Source organism: Polypterus senegalus, chromosome 16, assembly GCF_016835505.1.
Source record: "Polypterus senegalus isolate Bchr_013 chromosome 16, ASM1683550v1, whole genome shotgun sequence".
NCBI classification, from domain to species: domain Eukaryota; kingdom Metazoa; phylum Chordata; class Cladistia; order Polypteriformes; family Polypteridae; genus Polypterus; species Polypterus senegalus.
The window spans coordinates 634,674-655,927 of NC_053169.1; the positions used below are offsets into that span (position 1 = coordinate 634,674).

General features: G+C 38.5%; 1 protein-coding gene across 2 annotated transcripts in view; it reads left to right on the top strand.

The window, feature by feature from the left end:
- Positions 1-21,254, top strand: part of ints8 (integrator complex subunit 8) — a 45,791-nt gene that overhangs the window by 23,459 nt on the left and 1,078 nt on the right. For both annotated transcript variants that reach the window (XM_039737826.1, XM_039737827.1), the window contains exons 15-27: positions 572-682; positions 1,375-1,576; positions 2,139-2,260; positions 3,169-3,353; positions 4,449-4,482; positions 5,568-5,627; positions 5,722-5,783; positions 8,550-8,668; positions 10,542-10,645; positions 12,521-12,571; positions 16,465-16,538; positions 16,612-16,676; positions 16,874-16,917. In XM_039737826.1, coding sequence (XP_039593760.1) covers positions 572-682; positions 1,375-1,576; positions 2,139-2,260; positions 3,169-3,353; positions 4,449-4,482; positions 5,568-5,627; positions 5,722-5,783; positions 8,550-8,668; positions 10,542-10,645; positions 12,521-12,571; positions 16,465-16,538; positions 16,612-16,676; positions 16,874-16,917 — 1,233 coding nt within the window. The remainder of the gene's footprint in view (positions 1-571; positions 683-1,374; positions 1,577-2,138; positions 2,261-3,168; positions 3,354-4,448; positions 4,483-5,567; positions 5,628-5,721; positions 5,784-8,549; positions 8,669-10,541; positions 10,646-12,520; positions 12,572-16,464; positions 16,539-16,611; positions 16,677-16,873; positions 16,918-21,254) is intronic.

Sequence of the window (21,254 nt, forward strand, 5' to 3'; positions counted from 1 at the left end):
TTCAGTACAGTTGTTTACTTTATTTTACAGTGCCTTACAAAAGTAAGCAGTTCTTCTGAAAATCATCACCATTCTCTGGATTTCAAAAGATAAACACACCTATTCCTCCAATAAGTGTTTTTAATGACAACCAAATGGCTCATATTTAAAACCAACATAAATAATTTGTCAGAAGTATATTTCTAAAAACAACAAAGTTGGAAAAAACAGTGCTTGCATAAATATTCAAACCCTTAAGGGTCCACTTCAGTATTCAAAAGGATTCAGTCCCCTTCCAAGTCCTCATCATTGCCTGAATTTCAGAGAATGGTGGTGAACCTTTAATTTTAAAAGATTTTTCTTCTATAACGTAGCAAAATAGTAATTCAACAAGGTACAGTTTTAGGCTCTTTAAGGCAAAAATTTCAGTCAGTGTTCTTTTAATGTTAATATTTGCTGCCTAATATTTTAGTAAAATATTTTGTAAACATGCATTGATTCCTGCCATATTGAGAAATCCAGAATTTTTGATATGAATTGATTATTCTTATGCACTGATTACAGTGTTGATTTGTTTTGTTTTTTTTTGCAGTGGGAAGTTCCTCCAGATTACAGCAGTGTGATTTTAGGAATTAAAGACAACCTTACGCGGGATTTGGTTTACATTCTTATGGCAAAGGGCTTGCACTGCATCGCCATAAAGGTCAGGTCATCTTGATTCACCACATTCTCTTTGTATGTACTGTATTAACTGAAAATGTTAACATTTCTTAAGCCTTCGATTGTTAAGGAATTCATTTATAACAATGTGTCTTTAGTGGGATAAAAGTAAAGCCTTTCAACTTTTAATGCAGACGTTGCAGTGTGGATTCAGAACTAGAAGATAACGTATTTAAGGACTTTGATATACTTGACAAAGTACAGTAGCATGTAAGGAATCAAATCCAAAACAGTCCACTACAGAAAAAAACATCAAAAACATTTTCAATTGACAGTGGACTCGGACAATATTCTACATACTTCATTTTGTTGCAGATTTATTTTTAAATGGTTAAATTTGCCATTTTTGCCAATTTTAATCTATATTCAATAACCCATAATGACAAAGTAAAAACATATATTCAGCAAGGTTTGCAAATAAAAAAAATAAATGTCTCATTCATATAAGATGCTGAAGGTGGCAGCATCATGGTATGGGGACAGGGAGACTGGTCAGAATTGAGGGAAGGATAAACAGAGCCAAAAACAGAGAGGTCCTTAAAGAAAACCTGCAACCTCAGACTTGGACAATGATTCACTTTTCGGCTTCTGTGTAGCAAGATTAGATATTAAATTTAATTAGCAGTAATTTTAAGATTTTGGAATGTTTCATATTTAATATTTTTCCAATTGTAGGACTTTATTCATGCCAGACAACTGTTTTCTGCCTGCCTTGAGCTGGTGACAGAGTTTTCCCCAAAACTGCGTCAGGTAATGCTGAACGAAATGCTACTTCTGGACATCACTGCTCATGAGGCAGAATTTGAAGGAAGCAGAGAGCGGCCACCTCCTGACCTCGTAAGCAGAGTCAGGGGCTACCTGGAGATGAGAATACATGGTGAGAAACAATGGAGAATAATTATGCTAGTTCTGCCAAATGCGGATTTCTCTCAAGCAGAGATGACAAAGATCTAATGTGCACTATCAGTATTGGGCAGATAAAAAGTGATGGATTACCTATTTGGAAAAAAAGTATAAAACCAACCTGATTCCCCAACAAATATAACCTGAGAAACCATAAAAAATCTTGTGTCCATGCTTAGCATTAGCTGCCATAAAACATAAGAAAACTAGGTTTTGTTCTGACATGAGAACAACGTTAGTGATGCGCTTACTACCTGCAAGAAAATTGTGGGTAATTCTAAACACTCATAACTCTCTACATTGCTCAGTCCATGAAACTGCCATCTAAATTGTTTGAGTGATGGTTGTGGACACCTTTCTTTAGGAATAAGTTAATATAATTTTGGTTTATAAAATGTGTGTTTTCTTTCCCTCTTTCCTTTTGACTTATGGTCATTTTGAATCTGTGTTTTTAAAATTGTGTATGTCAGCTGTTTCATAGCTCAGGTGTTTTTTTTTTTCTTCCTTATTTTAATAATGACCTTATTCTCTTCTAGATATTCCTCTTCGGCAGATTTTAGGGAAGGAGTGTGTTGCGTTCATGTTGAACTGGAGAGAAAATGAATACCTGACTTTGCAGGTCCCTGCAACACTTGTGCAAAACAATCCATATGTAAAGGTGAAAAAAAAATGTTTTCAATTTCTGATAAAGAGCAGCACTACTCGTTGCTCCGGGGACCTGGCTTGGAATCCTCACTTGGTCACCATCTTTTAGAAGTTTGCACTTTATCCCTGTATGCGTGTGTGTGTGTGTGTATTGGTGGTCTTGGGGCACTCCATTATCTTCCCATGCTACAAAGATGTGTATTTTACATCACTTCATAACTCTTACATTGGACCTGAATTCAAGATTGGTGATGTACTGCATGTATTAGAGTAACGCATGGCCAACAGGCATACTTTCCAGGACTGTCTCCTTACCAAGATGCGATCCAGCTCCCTACAACCAGAAAGTGTCATAAGCAGATTCAGAATATATAGGATAGTTTATACATTTTAATAAATTATATTGTCCATTCCAAATTTTCTGTACAGAAGTTGTATTTTATCTTCTAAAAAAGAAATCGTGCCAATGATTGTTCATTTTCACTTTCTACCTGTGTGGTCACAGTGTTGCCTTGATACATGGGATAATGGTGATTACGGGGTCATGATGTGTGTGTTGTGATGGGCTATAGTTGAAGTATCAGTTAAGAGTTTGATAAACTAATGTGATTTTTGAAGTAAATATGGACAATATGTAAAAATCTAATATATTTTAATTGCTTGAAATTTCCAAATTAGTTAATTGTATTATTGTGTAGTAATTGTTTGTAAGTATTCAATAAAATAAATCCAGAAAGCAAGTTATTGTTAAGGCTATGTTACTACTACTACTACTTCTACTAATACTAATAATAATAATAATTTATTATTGTTACTACTATTGTTTTTTGTAAGATTAATTGCATTATTGCTCTTATTTAATGTTGTCTACCAGTTTCTTCATTGTTATGTTTTGTTTTGGTTTTTTTTTTTGTGCTCCAGTTGGGTCAGCTGCTGGCAGCCACCTGCAAGGAACTTCCAGGACCTAAAGAGACAAGAAGAACAGCTAAAGATCTTTGGGAAGTTGTTGTACAAATCTGCAGTTTTAGTAGCCAACACAAACGAGCCAATGATGGAAGAATTAGCTTAATAAAGCACCGAGAATCCACTTTAGGGATTATGCACAGGTATTCCACAGTGTGTTGAATGCTAACTCTTGACCTGAAATCACAAGACAATCTTGAAATTAAGCAAATTTATTTTAAATCAGAGTGACAAAGTGGTGTCTCATGGATCTACAATCCTGGGTTTGAATCTGACACATGGCTATTGTCCATATTGATTCAGCATTTTCTGCCCATGTCTGCATAGGTGTTTCTCCTGGTGGTCCAATATTTCCTCTGTAATTCCTTAACTTGTACAGGTTATGTTAAATGGCCCTGTGTGAATATGAGTATGGGTTTGTGTGGGAGTGGGACCCTTTCATGGACTGGTGTCCTGTCCAATGCTAATGGGATACTCCTGCACCCTAATCCTCCCCACACACCCCATCCCCAAAATCTCCTATCAACCATGAGTTGGATTGAGTGAGTTTGAGAAAGAAATGTTGTATTACATTTAAGAAAATGTGCACACAGTATGAAGTCCAATACAAGCATTTAAAGTGTAATGTATATTTTTGTCTGTAATTAATATAAAACAGAGAATTCTTTCTCCGCAGATTCATTTTAAGAAGCCATAGTGGAATGTATATGGCATATGAAGTAAAGTGTACATTGAAAACTTATTAAAGTGTGTGACTTCTTTTTTTTAAATAAACAATCCGGTCATCTAAGTTTTGAGTAAATTTAATAAGGGACTGGAAATAAACACAGAAATATAGTACTAAATATTGATTGCTATGTACTTAACAAGTAAATAAGTAAATACATGACCAGGTAATTCCACATACTGTACTTCTTTTTGTGTTGTGTGGAGTGCCACTCATTTCTTGGCTTGCTTAACAGTATGCAGCAGTGCGTGAAAAACATTTGTTTGTTAAATGTTGTTGCTACATAACAGATCAGTTGTGGTTTACTCTTTTGCTGTTCACCTTGATTTCATTCTTCTGGTATTATTTAACATTCAGTATTGGAGAGATTAAATATATTGAATAATATTGCACAAATTAAGTATTAATAATGTTTAAGTATTTTCTGTTAGAACAAAAACTAGGGAATATGCAAATTTGACATTTGTACATCCATGCTTACAATGAGTTTCTTCTGGCTTTCTAATTGTAGGAGTGCATTTGTGGCCTTTATTCAGAAGCTGAGGGTGAGTCTTTTTACAGTTTAAAGTCTTTGCTTTTCCTTATTATACTGTACGTTTGACAGTATGAAACCTAATGCGGTATACAGTTTGCATTTTTGACAGTAGGTGTAAGAGGTGATACCTGAGCTTTCTTGACCATTCCCATGTACTTTTTCAAAATACATTGTGGGAACGAAATATTTATTCCACATATTTTGTCATGTTTTACAGTGAATTCACAGTAATGCCATTGCATTATTTTTTTCAGTATTATTCTCATTGTAAATCACTGAAATCCATTTGTCAGTGTTCTTAAAACAATAAATAAGAATCTACACCACTTTTATTATTAATGGCACAAGAAATAAATTCATAAAATAAAATACATTTTTCTGTACTTCCATAATTATTCTTTAGCAAGATTAGAAATGACATACTTATGAAGTATTTATTGCAATCATGTTTTTAATATTGCTTTTTTGCTTGTTTTGACAAATGTAATGTTTTAAGAATGTGGGAACTGAGTTTCCAGGCATGCATTGCTGTTAACACTGTAGGCGATGAAGCCTCTTGTGCAAACGTTCTGAGCTGGCACTTGTACCCACTGTGCAAGTCACTATATTAATAGTAAATAACAATAAGTGTTTCAGATTTTCACTCAGGCCATGACAAGAATGACGATTCATATGCAAAAGTAGATTTTAGTTTTTGCAAATGAAATTGGTTTGGGAAAAAAAGTCTTTACTGTAATCTATCCTTAGCCACTGTTAGAGGATATCCAAGCGGAAAAGATTTTGTCTTGGCTGTGCCCAAGAGAAATACCGGATTAGGAATACTCGTCTGCTCCTTGTGCTGTTGATGGTGCAGATGTTCAGTTAAAACTGAGTTTGTATGCGTTGATTTCTTTTTACCCTAGGAAACACTCGATATTAGTAGAAGCTGCACAATACATGTTTGTATCTTGTTTTCTTTCTAATTTTTAAATGCGATTCATTTGTATTTTGTTATCGAATATCTTGGCAGTCGGTTACATGTTCAGTGAATTGAATATATCCATGTTGTTCTATACGTCCTTCTAAAAACAGAATTTTGTTTTCTTCCTTTGACAGGAACCACTTGTGCTGACTACACTTGTGTCCTTATTTGTCCGGTTGCACAGCATTGTACGGGTTAGTATGAAACCTTGGTGCTTTGTGGTTTCATTTCACAATGTGTGGTCTTTCTTGTCAATTGATTTTTGTTTTTTTCCCCTTTTGCATCCAGGATGATATTGTAAATGAAGTAACTGCCGAACACTTGTCTATCTGGCCAACATCTTTACCCAAGTATGCTTTTTGTTTTTCTTATATTTTCTTGTCAAGTGAAGACGATTTTAAGTAGTCGTAATTACTGAACATGTTTAATTAGAGTATTATGTAATTTAATTGCAATATGAAGTGTGCCAGTTATGCAAAACTAGAGATAACAGCCATCCTTTGCTGTTCATGAAAGAAGGCTGTAATATTGGACAGGTGCACAGTGCTTATGGCTGTAAGCTCAAAAGAAAGAAAAATGGATAAATAACTTGGATGCTTACATACTTTATGTTTACATGTAAATTGTGTGGTAAAATGCTTGTGTGTGTGTGTATATATAGCATTTCCTTTTATACAATATCATAAGTAAATACTTCTTCATTGGATTTAGTTTTCATTGCGTTTCTGTATTAAGAACATGTACATTAAGAGCAAAAAGTTCTATTGGTATAGACCAGGGGTCTCCAACTCCAGCCCCGGAGGGCCACAGTGACTGCAGGTTTTCATTCTAACCCTTTTCTTCTTAGTGACATGTTTTTGCTGCTAATTAACATCTTTTGAAATCATTTTAATTGACTTGTTCTTGAAGACTCAGACCCCTTAATTCTTTCTTTTTCCTCAATTAGCAGCCAAACAATAATCAGGTACAAAATGAGCCAAAACAACTGGTGTCCATCACACAATATCTGAAAATTAAAAGGGTGAAGGTTTCAGGAACGTTAATCTGCTCGGGCCCCCAAAATTTTTTAACAGTGCTCTTAGAAAAGAGAAAATCAACAATTTTGGAAATGTCTGCCATTGCACAATGAGAGCAGCAGCAAGCCATGGAGTTAAAGAACGGGTTTAATTAACAACAAACATCGAAGTCTAATTAAGGAACTTGTTGGAGTGAAATTGGTTAGAGTTTGAGGCCCTGACTTAGTTGGTCTTCTCTTAGCTCCCTCACCTCACATTTCATTTCTGTTTGGGTGCCGGTTAGGGAAAGAAATTAAGAAATTCAGGGGAACAAATCTTAAAAAAAGCCGTTCAATTAAAATGAATTCACAAGAAGTTAATTAGCAGCACAAACAGGACACTCATTTAAAAAAAGGGTTAGAATGTAAACCTGCAGCCACGGTGGTCCTCCAGGACCGGAGTTGGTGACCCCTGCTCTAGACTAAGTAATGTGTTTGGCCATCTGTAAAAACTGACAATGATAGATAGATAGATAAGAACTTTATTTATCCCGAGGGAAATTCTTTTGTCATATACATGCTCAGTGCAACAAGAGGAATAAAGATAAGGTAATAAAGAGTTAAAAAGATCAGTAATAATAGTGCAAACAGAATAACTAAATAAACAGAATAACAACATAACTCTCAACAAAATATCAAATAACTATAACTAATAGTTTCTATTATAACTATATAACTTATTTGTGCAAAGAAACAAACAACTATAACAGATATAATAAATTACATATTATTAGTGCAAGTGGTAATGAAAAGTGGCTAGTGTTTATGCTATAAAAAAAACAAACAAATAAATAAATACCAAAAATATCTAAAGTTTACTGTGTGATGCGGATGGAGGAAATGGCACATGTGCTTGCATGCTGAAATGTAGTATAAAAATGAGTGCAGAATTACAGTTATAAACAAATACATCTGTATCAGAGATGTATTACAAGAACAGAAATGTAATAAAATTGTTTCTATGTTTTTACAAATAAATCTCAGCTAGGATTAGTGACTTGCTCAAGGTCACACAGCAAGTCCAAAGTGACAACTGAGCTTGAAATTCTTGTGCTTGAAAATCCACTGATGCGGCTAATGGACTACGCTGTCTTGACTGCTAAACCAGTTGATTAACTAAAAACTCAATTGATGTTTAATTTACGTCATATATAAATATATTTTTGTGGCATGCTAGTGTAGTGGGAACACTCGTGGACAAGTCGGTGTCTCTGGGTAGTTTGGTTTCCTCCCATATTCTAAAGAACGGCATGTTAAATTAATTGAGGATTCTAAACTTCCTGTGTTTTAAAGACTGTGGGTGTGCATGCCAAGGTGCCTAGAGATAAACTGGTTCAACATCAAACGTTGTGTCCAGTAGCTTTGCATAACTATATAAAGGAAAATAGACCAGGAAAACAGATTGACAGATGAATTGGTATGCAGTTTATCTTCCTTCAGTTCTGCTCTACACTTCAGCCCAGATTTTGAACAAATACACATTATACAGTACATACTGAATCTGTCTGGCTTCATTTCACTGTGCCATTGATACTTGGCAGTAGTACATGAACTTTTGTTTTTGCTTTTATTTTACCCTGGTCAGTGTTATCAGCTGTTGGACATTAACTTTTTATTAAGGATATTTTCATGAATTGAAAGCATTATTCCCACAGTGGTTATAGATAGCACAGACTAGCAGTTTTTGTCTGTCCTTATTTTATGTGATATGCTTTACTGAAAATCACTTTTTACCCTTGATGTCAAATTTTACTAGATAATTTGAAATGGTTTTCCTTACTATCATATACTCTTGTTTTGTTTTGTCTTTTTAAGTATTTTAAAAAAGGAAGTGTAATGTGAAGAACATTATATATAATAAAGATGAAGTAAATTGTATGTGTTTTTGTAATTCTTCCCCATTGTTGTTTTATAATGTAGTGGACCATTAAAAAAGCTTTATCTAGCTTTAGCATAAAACAGAATACATTTAAAAGTAAATTTTTTTCCCCTTCATATACCTGACCACCTGAAATATCATCATTTTTGTTGTCTTGTTGATCTGCTCTTCTGTCTGTGTTAGTTTGCAGTCTGTAGATGTGGAGGCTGTTGCTATCACTTTGAAGGAGGTTGTGAACCACGCATTGACGCTAAATCCAACTAACCATTCTTGGCTAATTACCCAAGCAGATATTTATTTTGGTAAGTGTTTCAGATTTGCGTGATGCGGAAATAATTGAATGATATATCTATCTATAGGTATATCTATAATTCTGTAATTCTGTTTTAAATTGTTCAAATGCAGTTGCCAGAAGGCCATTCAGGCAATAGTATGACTTGTTGTAGAGAAAAAAAAAACTCCATTTTAAAGATTTTAGTGAATTTCAAAGGAACAGGTTCACACAAAAAAAAGATAATACACACAAAAAAGGGGAAACTTCTTCTTTCTGTAGTCAGAATCTAGGTGTAGGATATGGCCCGAACACAGATAGGCAGACAGCGATGGTTCACCCAACACATGTTTAATATACATACTATTTACAAATAAGTGCAATACAACCCCAAAAGTCCAGGCCTCACAATGCCTTTTGTCTCTGTCTTCAGGCCGCCTCCTTTCCTCTCCTCCAAGACCTTGTCTCGTCCTCCCGACTCCAGCCATCGAGTGGAGGGAGATGGCCCCTTTTATCCCCACCTAGACGGGCTCCAGGTGCGTCTCAATCAGCTTGAGTGCTGGCGGAAGTACCGGCTGCGCACCCGGAAGCACTCTGGGTGTCCCTGGTCTTCTTCACCCCCAGCACTTCCGGGTGTGGCAGAAATGCTGAGGGCCAGAGCTCCAAAGGCATTGGGGCATCCCCTGGCGGTGACCACGGGCCCATGTAGAGTTGAACTTCCAGGCTCAGTTCCCGTAGTCCCCAAAGCCACCAGGGCGGTCGCCCCCACGTGGTCTGGGGAAGGCGTAAGCCCTCCTCCGGTCCTCCCGGGCGTCCCGGCTGGGTACCACTCCCAGCCACCTGTGACATAGGTTACATTTTTTTAAGGTTTCTGTCAGTTATCACATACACTAGGATTTACGTTTGACCTACGTACATGACGGTCGGAAAACTGCATGCCCTTAATGGCTGTCTGCCCAAGAGTTGATGGTTCTTTCTACTGGTTCAATCTGAGAGATGCACTGCCGTCACACAGAGCTAACATTAAGAACATTAGGGGGGGGTTAAACTGAATCTTCTGTTATCTAAGGCCACATTATATTCAAGTTCAAAATTAAGCAAACTAAAGTAAATTTACCATTAATATTAATGTAATGGATTTGGCTGATGCAGTGTCATTAATGCGTCATAATCATATGCCTTATACCGAACAGAAAAAGCATGTTTGATTTCCACTGCACATTTCAACAGAATTATTCTCATTAAGTTTCTGAGAACAGTGTTTGTGTTAATAGACTGCATATCGCTTTACAAGAGCTGATTTCTAAATACTAATTCATGTTGGAGATATTTCATTCTTTAACAACATCTGGCTTTTTAACAGACAGTTAAAATATTAAAAATAAGTCCAGACTTGCATTATGAGCTTGTATATAAGGATGCTACCCTTCTACTAATTACATATCTGGTGGTTTATAAAATCATCCATTCATCCATTGTCCAACCTGTTATATCCTAACTACAGGGTCACAGGGGTCTGCTGGAGCCAATCCCAGCCAACACAGGGCGCAAGGCAGGAAACAAACCCCGGGCAGGGCGCCAGCCCACAGCAAGGCACACACACACACACCCACATGGATATGGATTTATTTATTTACTTTTTTGTTACTTATTAATATTCTTGCCTAATCTTTTTTTCTTTTTCTTTTCTTGTAACTCTTTCTTTGACATCTTGTAAAACACTTTGACCTTGTATGGGAGTATGCTATATAAATAAATGTTGTTATTAAATTAGTGACTATGATCATGGTTTTAAATGTTAAGAGTGATTTTAAAAAATGACAATCCAGAAAACCTTTCAATTATGACAAACACTAGTGAGCATTTTAAGCTGTCACGAATCTGACCGTTGTCTTGCTTTGCAGTCACCAGTCAATACTCTGCCGCTCTGCACCACTACCTTCAGGCTGGAGCTGTGTGTTCGGACTTCTTCAATAAAGCAGTACCTGCAGATGTCTACACAGATCAGGCAAGTTTTGTGCCCTGCTTTCAAAATCCAGTTAGTTTTAACCACATACAAGTTGCTCTTTTTCGCTTTACGCTCTTCCCTACCATAACCTATTGTCTATAGGGGAAGGAGCGGAAGGTTTAGATTTGTCAAAAATTTTGATCTTCGTTTTCCGGTATATCTCGATGTTTTACGGTCTCCTGATACCAAAAATGTTGCTATCTCAATGACGGATGTGTGTGTCTCTGCATGTGTCTGTGTGTCACAGTTTCTTGAGATCGGTCTAAAGCTAAAACAGGTGGACAGAAAAATCCCAAACTCGAAACTTAAGCCTGTTATGAGATGACGATGTGCTGATTAGTTTTTGAGCCAAATCGTGCAAGAGAAAGAGGCACTCTAGAGCAAGAGTTCCCAAAGTGGTCGATATCGATCCCCTGGGGTCGATAGTTTCAATAAAAAAATTTGGGGGTCGACGACAGCTTAAATAGACCCCCTTACTACTGCTATTTGTTTACTTCAAAATATCTATGATTCCAATAGGTACCTAATTAAGAAGTAAAATAATTCAAAAAAACACATTACATACCAAACTTGCGAACGAAAAGGTAAAATGTGTCATTAAAAGAGTCACACGTAAGAATGCATGAAAATACATGTAGCACAAACATGTCTGTGCATTGTATTATCGAACGTATCAAAGCAAGTGCGGACATGAAAAACCGTTGCATGTCCGCACTTGCTCGCGGTGGGACGAGGCGACGGATATTCGATATTAGCAGAATCTATCAGTCTTGTACTGTCATGCTTTCATGAAACACTATAAATTGGTTCATTTAATGTGACATGTACTTATTTGTGATTTGAACTTTGAATATAATTATTTATTGAGGAGCAGTACAACGAAAAAAAATCAGAGGGCACAGTTTGAACAAAAATCTTCTGTTTCAAGTAAGTGCATACTTTATTGTTTTTTTTATTTTTATCACAGGGGCTGTTGAAATTGTTTGTTAATAAAAGTTTTTATTTGTTCAGATAATAATATGACTGAACCAAAAAAGAAATGCAGACAGTACAGCTTGGACTATTTGTACTTACTTTGAATTTACATATTTATTTCATAAATGTAAAAAAAAAAAAAAAAACTCTGCTCGCATTTTTCTACTTTAATTTTTATTAGTGCAGGTTTCGATATTAAATGTTGCACAAGATAATGCCATATTCCATAGTCCTTTTATCTTTTTCAATCATTAATTACAAGCGATTAAAATGAAAAGTTTGATATCTAGTGAAATATTTAATATCGAGTACTGTACAAATGTATTAATTTGAGTAAGTAAAGTAAGAGACTAGGGGGTCGACGATTTTAAAAGTTTTTGGTAAAGGGGTCTGCGGCCGAAAAAAGTTGGGGAACTCTTGCTCTAGAGGAACCATCAAATACCCTAATTCTTCAATGAATTATGAATTCTTCTCGTCACTTGCTATCGTAATGACTTATTTTATGATCAGAAAGATCAGCATCAGAGCGGTAAATAATTACTGAAATGTTATAGAATAGTTCGGGTCAACTTGGTTCCTAGGGCGCATAGCCTAACGACGCTCACATCCAATTTTATTTTTTATTTACCTATTATTTGTTATCATTGAGCTAATGAGATTTTGTGAAAATTTTTTATATGCCATAATTTTTAAAAATAAATAAGCAAAGTGCTTAACCTTGTGTACAGTGTTGCCAGGATTAGCTCTGGCTAGCCATAACCTTGAATTAAGATAAGTGGGTTCAAAAACGGAAGAAATACGCACCATCATTCAGGTTACCAGTAACCAATTTCTTGCCAATGAAATTGGTTTTTTTTCCTGGACATATAGTAACACTGTGAGTATTTTATGTGCTTTCAGGTGCTAAAACGAATGATACGGTGCTGTTCACATCTAAACTGCCACACCCAGGTGAGTACGTTATTGGAGAAGGGAAAAAAAAAAAGACTGATGCGAGGGTTCAGGTTTTATTTTGAAATACAGTTAATAAACACAGAGGTAATAGCAGACACCTAAAAAATAAATCTAAAATTCTGTCTAGTGTGTGATGTAATGTTGCATGTTCTGTCATATCTGTCAAGTACATGAGCATATGATTGGGCAGCTGAGAAGTTAATATTAGTGGCTGCCAAAAGTGCAGCAGATGGGCAATGCCACCACAGGGAAGCCAGATTTGCACATCCTGTGCTGCAGTAGAAATGGGAAATGTGGACAAAATGGTGTGCATGCTTTTATGCATCATTCCAATTTGAAACTCTGCACATATGATTTGAAAAGATGTTTTATGGTGACATAACTAGGTTCTGCTCATCGCCTGCCAAATATCATCTCTCTGGTGAAACATGGTGATGACAGCATCCCAGTGTGGTGATACTTATCAGATTTTTGGTTACACTGTATATGTATGCATTGGTGAAAAAATCCTTCAGTGGATTGTAAGACCACTGGCCACAGGGTTTATCACAACACTGCAGTGACCAGTAAGTGATTTGATTTCTGCACATTTATGCAGCATTTAAACTGTGCAAAACTCAATTTAGATGCATACAGGTATTCGTCCTTGATGGGTCACGGAATGAGACGTCTTGTTGAGCAGGATCCAGTCTGGGAAGGGCCACATCATAAGTTTGAACCAATCAGAATGGGATTAGAGTCTGTGTTTTCACCTGTCATTATTATAACACTGAGGTGATGTATCCAGCAGGGGGTGCTCTTTCTCCCCTGGGATGTGCCCTTTCTTGATGCAGAACAGACTAGAGCCAATACCATCCTCTTTGTAATCAATGGCAGAAATAATTACACGAGAGAAATATGATACAAAAAGAGCGATGTATTTAACTTGCTTTAAAAGATCACATGTATTCTCAATAATGCAATGTATGATCATATATATTCAGGCCGGAGAGAAGCCAAGGGACATCACAGTCAAGTGGGGGAATGCTGACAACCAGATGTGCCATGTGGCGGACATATTGATGGCACAGAGGAGCTTCTGACTTTGTGCTGGATCCTTGTCATTATAACAACTCACATATTTACATATTCATGGAATTCTTATCAGATATGGGCAACTACCAGACGGGTTGTGTGCCAAAATAAAATCTTCTCCTGTCCTCACCATTGATGGCTTCTGCAGACTGTGGCTTTGTTTTGGTCAAGCAGACATCAGCACTTTTAAAATCACCTGCTTGTGTGTCCTTCACAGGTTTTCTGTCCATCTCTCTTTTGTTTGCCCTCTAGTTTTCATTTATTTATCTCCCTAGCATTCACTCTCTCTCTCTCTCAGTTGAATCGCATGGCTTCGAAATAAATTTCACAGATTATATTGCCACAAAATAAACTTCTTGCTATAGATGATGTTTTCAGAAATGGACGGCTCTGAAAAGTTTTTTTGAAAAGTCTCTTTTTGTGAGGTTATAAACGATAGGGTAGTGCGGACAAAAGGCAAAAAATGAGGACTGTTGTCTACAGTTTTTAAACTAGAATGTAACGTGGATGGGCACTAAATGTCATTTTTATGATTGAATGCTTCATTGTAACCATGGCTGTATAGAACTGAAACAAGATGGTGTGTGTGTATCTCAGCTGCTACTTAACCTCCTTGCTGTTAACCCCTAGCATGACTTAGGCACGGAATTCTATGCAGTTATGGTTAAGCACAAGTCCGACTCGGGGTGACGTGTAATGAGCTGCTTTACAGTTTTAAGCCTGACTAACACTCGAGACAGTATTCTGCTGCCATCTAGTGGATGAAACAACATCACATTGCAAAAAATCAAATATTTCTGCAAATTTTGCCACTGTAAGGTAACTCTTCAGTATTCATTAGTGGACAGAGCCTTCAACTAAAAATACATTGGGAAAAGAAAAGCTGTCAAGGCAATTTTACAATAAACAATTTAAGCTGAACCATTGCTCGAATAAAGCGATAGCGATGACAATGTGAATTTGTCATCAGACACACAAAGTGAGACTGATAAATAATATGGTACTGTACGACTAAACCACTGTGAAATTTGGTCACATGAACTTTCAGCATAGTGGTATGGGTAGCTGCGTGGCAAGAAGGTAAAATAATTGCGATCACATACAAGGACAAGCAAGACTTTAGCCCCCAGTGCACTGTTCACAATTCGGCAACGGTCAGTATTCATGTCTGGGGAACTGTGGAAGTTATTAAGCCTTGCGGCTGCAATAATACAAAGAACTCGTCGATCATGCAGGTCGGACACTGACATTCTAGCAAGCAACAAAATAAAATATTGTAAGAATAGTGTGCAAACACAAATGCGTCTACTGTCTCAATTGCAACATGAGGCTGTGCATTGGTGACTGTCTCAAAACATGTCACACGAAAGACGTGTACTATATTTGCATCAGTACAGCAGCGGACACTGGATATGACTTTCCTGCTCTATTTATTTTGACATTTTGCTATTTACTTGTTTCTGTTACACCTAATAACATTTTCCTTGCTGGGGGGAAAAATGGATGCTTTTGGCTCGTTCTTCTGGGGGTAAATCTAACGCTAAGGAGGCCACAGCTTGGAGCCCACATGAAACATAATTTACTTTCAAATTATTACGCTTTGCTATTTTTTTAATATGGTTAATTACTCGCTGTAATGTAAAATAGTTCTTTTATGCGTATGTAACAATTTCCATGAAAATAACAATCTGTTTAAATTGTACATCCTCTTCCCCATACGCGAGTGGCAGAACTGCAAAGTGGCTATAGCGTGTAGCGTCCACCCGGGGGTTGACAAGCAAAGCGGGCAGGGGACATAGCCCCCTACTCGTCCACAAAATAAATTACAGTATATGCGTACATTGTATGTAAGTCTCTTGATGCTTATGACTGATGTGTATACACACTCTTAATAAAAACAGATAGAAGTGAAGCCAGAGGCGATCGATAGATAGATAGATACTAATTTTAGCATAGTAGGCAAGATAGATAGATAGATAGATAGACAGATACTTTATTAATCCCAAGGGGAAATTCACATACTCCAGCATCATCATACTGATAAAGGACAATATTAAATTAAAGAGTGATAACAATGCAGGTATAACAGACAATATCATTGTATAGTCACATAGTGTGGGGTCTCCTCAGTCTCCACACCACCGCGTAGAAGAGGGCGCTCGCCACAACCGTCTGATAGAACATCTGCAGCATCTTATTACAGATGTTGAAGGACGCCAGTCTTCTAATGAAGTATAGTCAGCTCTGTCCTCTCTTACACAGAGCATCAGTATTTGACAGTCCAGTCCAGTTTATCATCCAGCTGCACCCCCAGATATTTAAAGGTCTGCACCCTCTGCACAATCACCTCTGATGATCACAGGGTCCATGAGGGTCCTGGGTCTCCTACAATCCACCACCAGCTCCTTGGTTTTGCTGGTGTTCAGGTGTAGGTGGTTTGAGTCACACCATTTAACAAAGTCCTTGATTAGGTTCCTGTACTCCTCCTCCTGCCCACTCCTGATGCAGCCCACGATAGCAGTGTCGCCAGCGAACTTTTGAACGTGGCAGGACTCCGAGTTGTATTGGAAGTCCGATGTATGTTGGCTGAACAGGACTGGAGAAAGTACAGTCCCCTGCGGCGCTCCTGTGTTGCTGACCACAATGTCGGACTGTGTGAGAAGGTATCTTAAGGATATTTTATTGGGTTGTATCCCACACATAAGGCGCGATTCTACTGCATCGTATAAATACTGCACATTAAACCTGTTGCATAGTTTCTAAAACTTCTGCACAGCTGACTAAACGAAATGTGTTGACCCTTTTCTTTACCACAGGTGGCAATTTTGTGTCAGTTCCTCCGTGAGGTGGACTACATGACGGCTTTCAAGGCCTTGCAGGAACAAAACAGGTAATCGGTTCGTGCTGAGTTAGGGCTGTTTTTAAAAGTTTAACGTTACCCTAATCACGTTCTCTTTGTGCAGCCATGATGCCATGGATTCCTTGTACGAGTACATCTGGGATGTGACTATTTTGGAATATCTGACCTGTATCCTTTCCTGAGTGGGTTACAATAATTCATCTGATCAGAACAGGCCATTCAGCCTAACAAGCTCACCAATCCAATTTATGGCCCTTCAGAGAGAATTTGTTGGTGCCAGGCTGACAAATTGTTTCTCAAAGGTGGTTGATATATTTATTTATTTATTTATTTATTTATTTATTTTCCTTCACCACACCTTTTAGACATCCATCACAAAAGAGGAGAAACTGAAAAACGACAAATAGCGGTAAGTACTTTGGGATGAAACCCACTGGAGATTTGAAAGGTGGAGGGTCTTTTTCCTTTTGGACCTTTCGATTATTTGATGTTAACTCTGAGGAGGAAAGAATTTAAAGTTAAGTTGCTTACCAAGTTTTTCAGTCACAGACATCATTTAGATAATGGAGATAGTTGGCAGTGCGCTCTCATATGTACGCCTGTACGTACCCAGAGACTCACGCCAACTAGCCTACACCTCGCTTTCGGTTTGATTTTGTCTTTAGTTGTAGGGGCATCTCTGTGTGCGTGAGAACTGACAGCCAATAAATTCTCAGCCAGAAATAACAATTTGTACAATGAAGTGACGAGGAATAAGAAACACGGGTGTGGTCTTCCATTTGTGAGGTCCAGAAGCTCGTCTGGATGATGTGTCTTGTTTTATGTACTAAAAAAAGAAAACAAAGGGCAGAGACTGCGGTTCAACTCGCCATCCCTGTTAACCCTTTGTACAGCACCGGCTCGGTCAGGCAGCACGCCATTGGCTGTCATGAAAAGGGGAGAGAACTGTGCTGAAAGTCAACATTCATTCACTGATCGTGCATTGCTAATCCAAAGCCGGGTTGTGGCAACAACAGTCTTGCCAGTGAAGCCTTTCGGTCTCTTTCCCCAGACATACTTTCCAACTCATACTATGGGTTCCACAGGTCCTCCCAGCAAGCCCTGGGGGTCTCCTCTCAGGTGGTCATACCTGTAAAACCTCCAGAGGGAGGCGTCCAGGAGGCGCCCAAATCACTTCAATTGGCTCCTCTCGGTGCTCCTCTCCTGAATGTCTGTGCTTCTCTTCCTATCTCTAGGGTTCTTTGAAGTCGTCATTCAGTCACTAAATGAGTTTCCAGTCATGTAAATTGACAGGGTCTAGCAACAAGATCAGTGACGGGGTTGGCATGTCTGACATGCACACTGACTAGAAATCACAAAGTGTGACATCGGCCTGAGGTCTAAATGTCTGTCTCTCTGTTTGTCTGTCTACTAATTAATAAAACACCAAGGTCTGTGGGTCCGGTCCCTCGGAGCAATCTGATTGGTCAGTTTGGCTTTGGTGATGCTATGAAAGAGGAAGTGTGAGACACACAAAGAGGAGTAAAGGCACACACTGAGAGAGTCGTCTTCTATGATGGAAGGTACGAGACTGGACAGGAGATGACAAAGGCGCCTCGAAAATAATCTATGCAGAAGGGCCTATGGGATTGCGTTCGAGGAAAAGGAGACATTCACACGTGCAAATACAGAGCAAAGGCACCAAGCATGGGACACGTGGGGCAAAAGACAGCAAATATGGTTAAACTAGCCATGTGCGGCCAACTACGTTGCACGTGTTAAAGTTGTCTGTGACGGGCTCCCTGTTTAAACGCGGCCGCCAGTCGTGAACTGAACCCTTCGTCGCACAGCATTATGATTTTTTATAAGGGAAACAAAATTACAAAAGAAAACCCTTGGGTATTGATTCGATAGGAACAGTCCACTCAGAATCACTGTCCAAATCGTAATTACGTGGTGGTGTAGGAGCATTTCTGCTTCTGTCCGTTCACAGTCCATCTCGTTTTCACGACGCTATCGTTTCCTCTCGCGATCTCTTCTCAACCTTTCTCTAATCTCGCAGGTTGCTTTGTGGCAATCCAAAGAGTAAGGCAATATACACGGAGGGGACACATAGGTATCCAGGCTCTTTAAAGCATAAATAGGGATCACTTCACGGACATGTGAGCAAGCCACGGTACAACTGTGAGACGCGCAGCACTCGCCGGCTACAACGTAACGATAATAATTTCCAGAACGTGCTGTTACGTTGTCATTCATTTTACCCACTGTCTGTCTCTCATTCATATGTTACGTAGGCACGTACCTTTTATCTTCGGCAATCTCATTCTCTAACCAGGCCTCAGGAGCTAACCAGCGTAACACTGTCCACCACCCCTTTCGTTATTCTGGCACATTGTTGACATCCGTGAGTAACAACAACGTACTAAACTGGAAGGTGGTCTACACATGCGTGGAATTCACGGACAAAGAAAGATCAAGATCTAAATGAAGATCTCTTTAGTTAATTTAAAGCACAACAATTTGTTTAGTTTGAATGTCTGTGTTTTGAGGTGTGACTGGCGTACTGCAGTCTTCAGTAGTATAAACCTGGAGGAGATCCTTAATGCAATGTCTATGTTTTAGCTGTCTCTCTACTGCCATCTAGTGCTTCTTCTTCGAATTCATTCGCGGACAAACAAAGATCAAGATCCAAATGAAGATTATATAGAGAGATATACGAGTAATCAGCGTAACACTGTCCACCACCCCTTTCGTTATTCCGGCACATTATTGACATCTGTGAGTAAGAACAACGTACTAAACTGGAAGGTGGTCTACGCATACGTTGAATTCGCGGACAAACAAAGATCAAGATCTAAATGAAGATTATATAGAGAGATTATTCTATTACAGGCACTGTGCCTGTTTGCAGATACAAAGAAGGGGCGCCACATATTCATTCATTTTTTGGTAAAATCAGTCGTCGTGTTCTTTGGGGCAAAGAGGAAAAAGACCATCCAAGTGGCTATCACTGCCAGGTCCAAAAGCCACCGTTTGTAATGGTAGTGGTGGGTGCATTAGGGCCCATGGCATGTGTAACTTGCATATCTGTGAGGGCACCTTTAATTCAGAAAGATGATTTTTAGTGCCCGATGCCATCCTTTCCAGGGACATTTCCTGCATTTTCCAGCAGGATGTAACCAAACCACATCATTGTGCCCGGATTACAAGTTCATGGCTGTGTAAGCAGAGAGTGCAGGCACTCGACTGGCCTGCCAGCAGTCCTGACTTGTTTTGGATTGAGAGTGAGTGCCACATTATAAAGTACTATAAAATACAACCACGAAGGAGCAGCTGAAGACCTGCATAATGGATGAATTTTGATGGGGGTTCCTTTTGGTAAACGCCTCCATCTTGTGTCTTCAATAGGCTCATTGAATGGGTGATATGACACAGTGACAAACACTCGACTGGCCCATCCTGAGCGTGCTGCAGTCATTAGATTTGACATATTTAAAAAACCAAAAGGAAATCCGTAAGGTAAACCAACCAACAATGTGGTGTTGTAGCGTTTTCAATATAATACTTGGGGTTGGGAGAGAATTTGCAGATTCGCGCTTTTGTTTTTACTAGCATTTTCTATCCAGTTCAGCTTTTTTGGACGTGTGTGTGTGTGTGAGTGACCTGTACAAAAGTCCCATATATATATTTTTTGTTTAAATATACATTTTGTATTTGATGTTATTGGCGTGGACAAATCAGTGGAAAAAGTGCTATATGCTCAAATGAAAAGCGGTTGTCCCCTGTATACCTGCAGGCCTTTGAGATGTCGTCCAGTAAAGCAAAGCAAGTGTGACAAGAGATCGAGTGTTGCTTGTTCTACAAAGAGAGTCTAAAATGGCCTGGACACATTTTTGGGAACTCCTAGAAAAGACCCTAAATAATTGGATTCAAGCAATTTATTTTTTCCCCCAAGCTGCTTGTTTTTTTGAATTCTTATCACATACGTCTCCAGTCATCTAATCAGACGATTTCAAATGGAAATACCAAGTCACTGTCCTGTCTGGGGTCATTTGTGTGTCCCACGCTGAACATGGACCACAGAAAGCAAAGAGGAGAGAGTTACCTGAGAAGATCAGAACGGAAACGATAGACAAACATGTTCAAGGCAGACGCTAAAAGACCATCACCTCCCAGCAGTTTCCTGTTCCTGGGACAACAAAGCAAATGTTATGAAGAAGTTGAAGATCCATCAAGCTGTAGCCAAGCTCCCTGGGCGTCACTGCAAGAGGAAAATCAACCATAGAATGGCAGACAAAAAGTCAGGGACAACTTCCAAAGAGGTACAAGCTGAACTCCAAGGTCCATCAGTGCCTGATCCCACCATCGATCGCCTTCTGAGTGACAGTGGGCTCAGGAGGAGAACAGCAAAGCAGTTCAACAATATGTAAGACAAATGGTGAAGTATGACATGTTGAACTGGCAGCTGCATGTCACAAGTGTCGTCAGGTTGTTACTGAGCCCACATTTTAATGAATAATTATGGTCTGGCACTGGTGCGAGTAAGCAGACCCATTAGTGCTGTACTATATTACACAAAAGCTTAAACGAGTATGCATGTGTGACTGGTGCTGCACCTGTCACTTGTGGTCCCTAGAGGGTGCTGTTGAGCCAAACTCTAATGGAAATAATTAAAAAGGAAAATTTTGTTTTTCTTTACACCTGTTTTACTGGCTTGGTAAGTAATTAGGTTCCGTACCTCAGTATCAGTCAAAACAAGAGTTC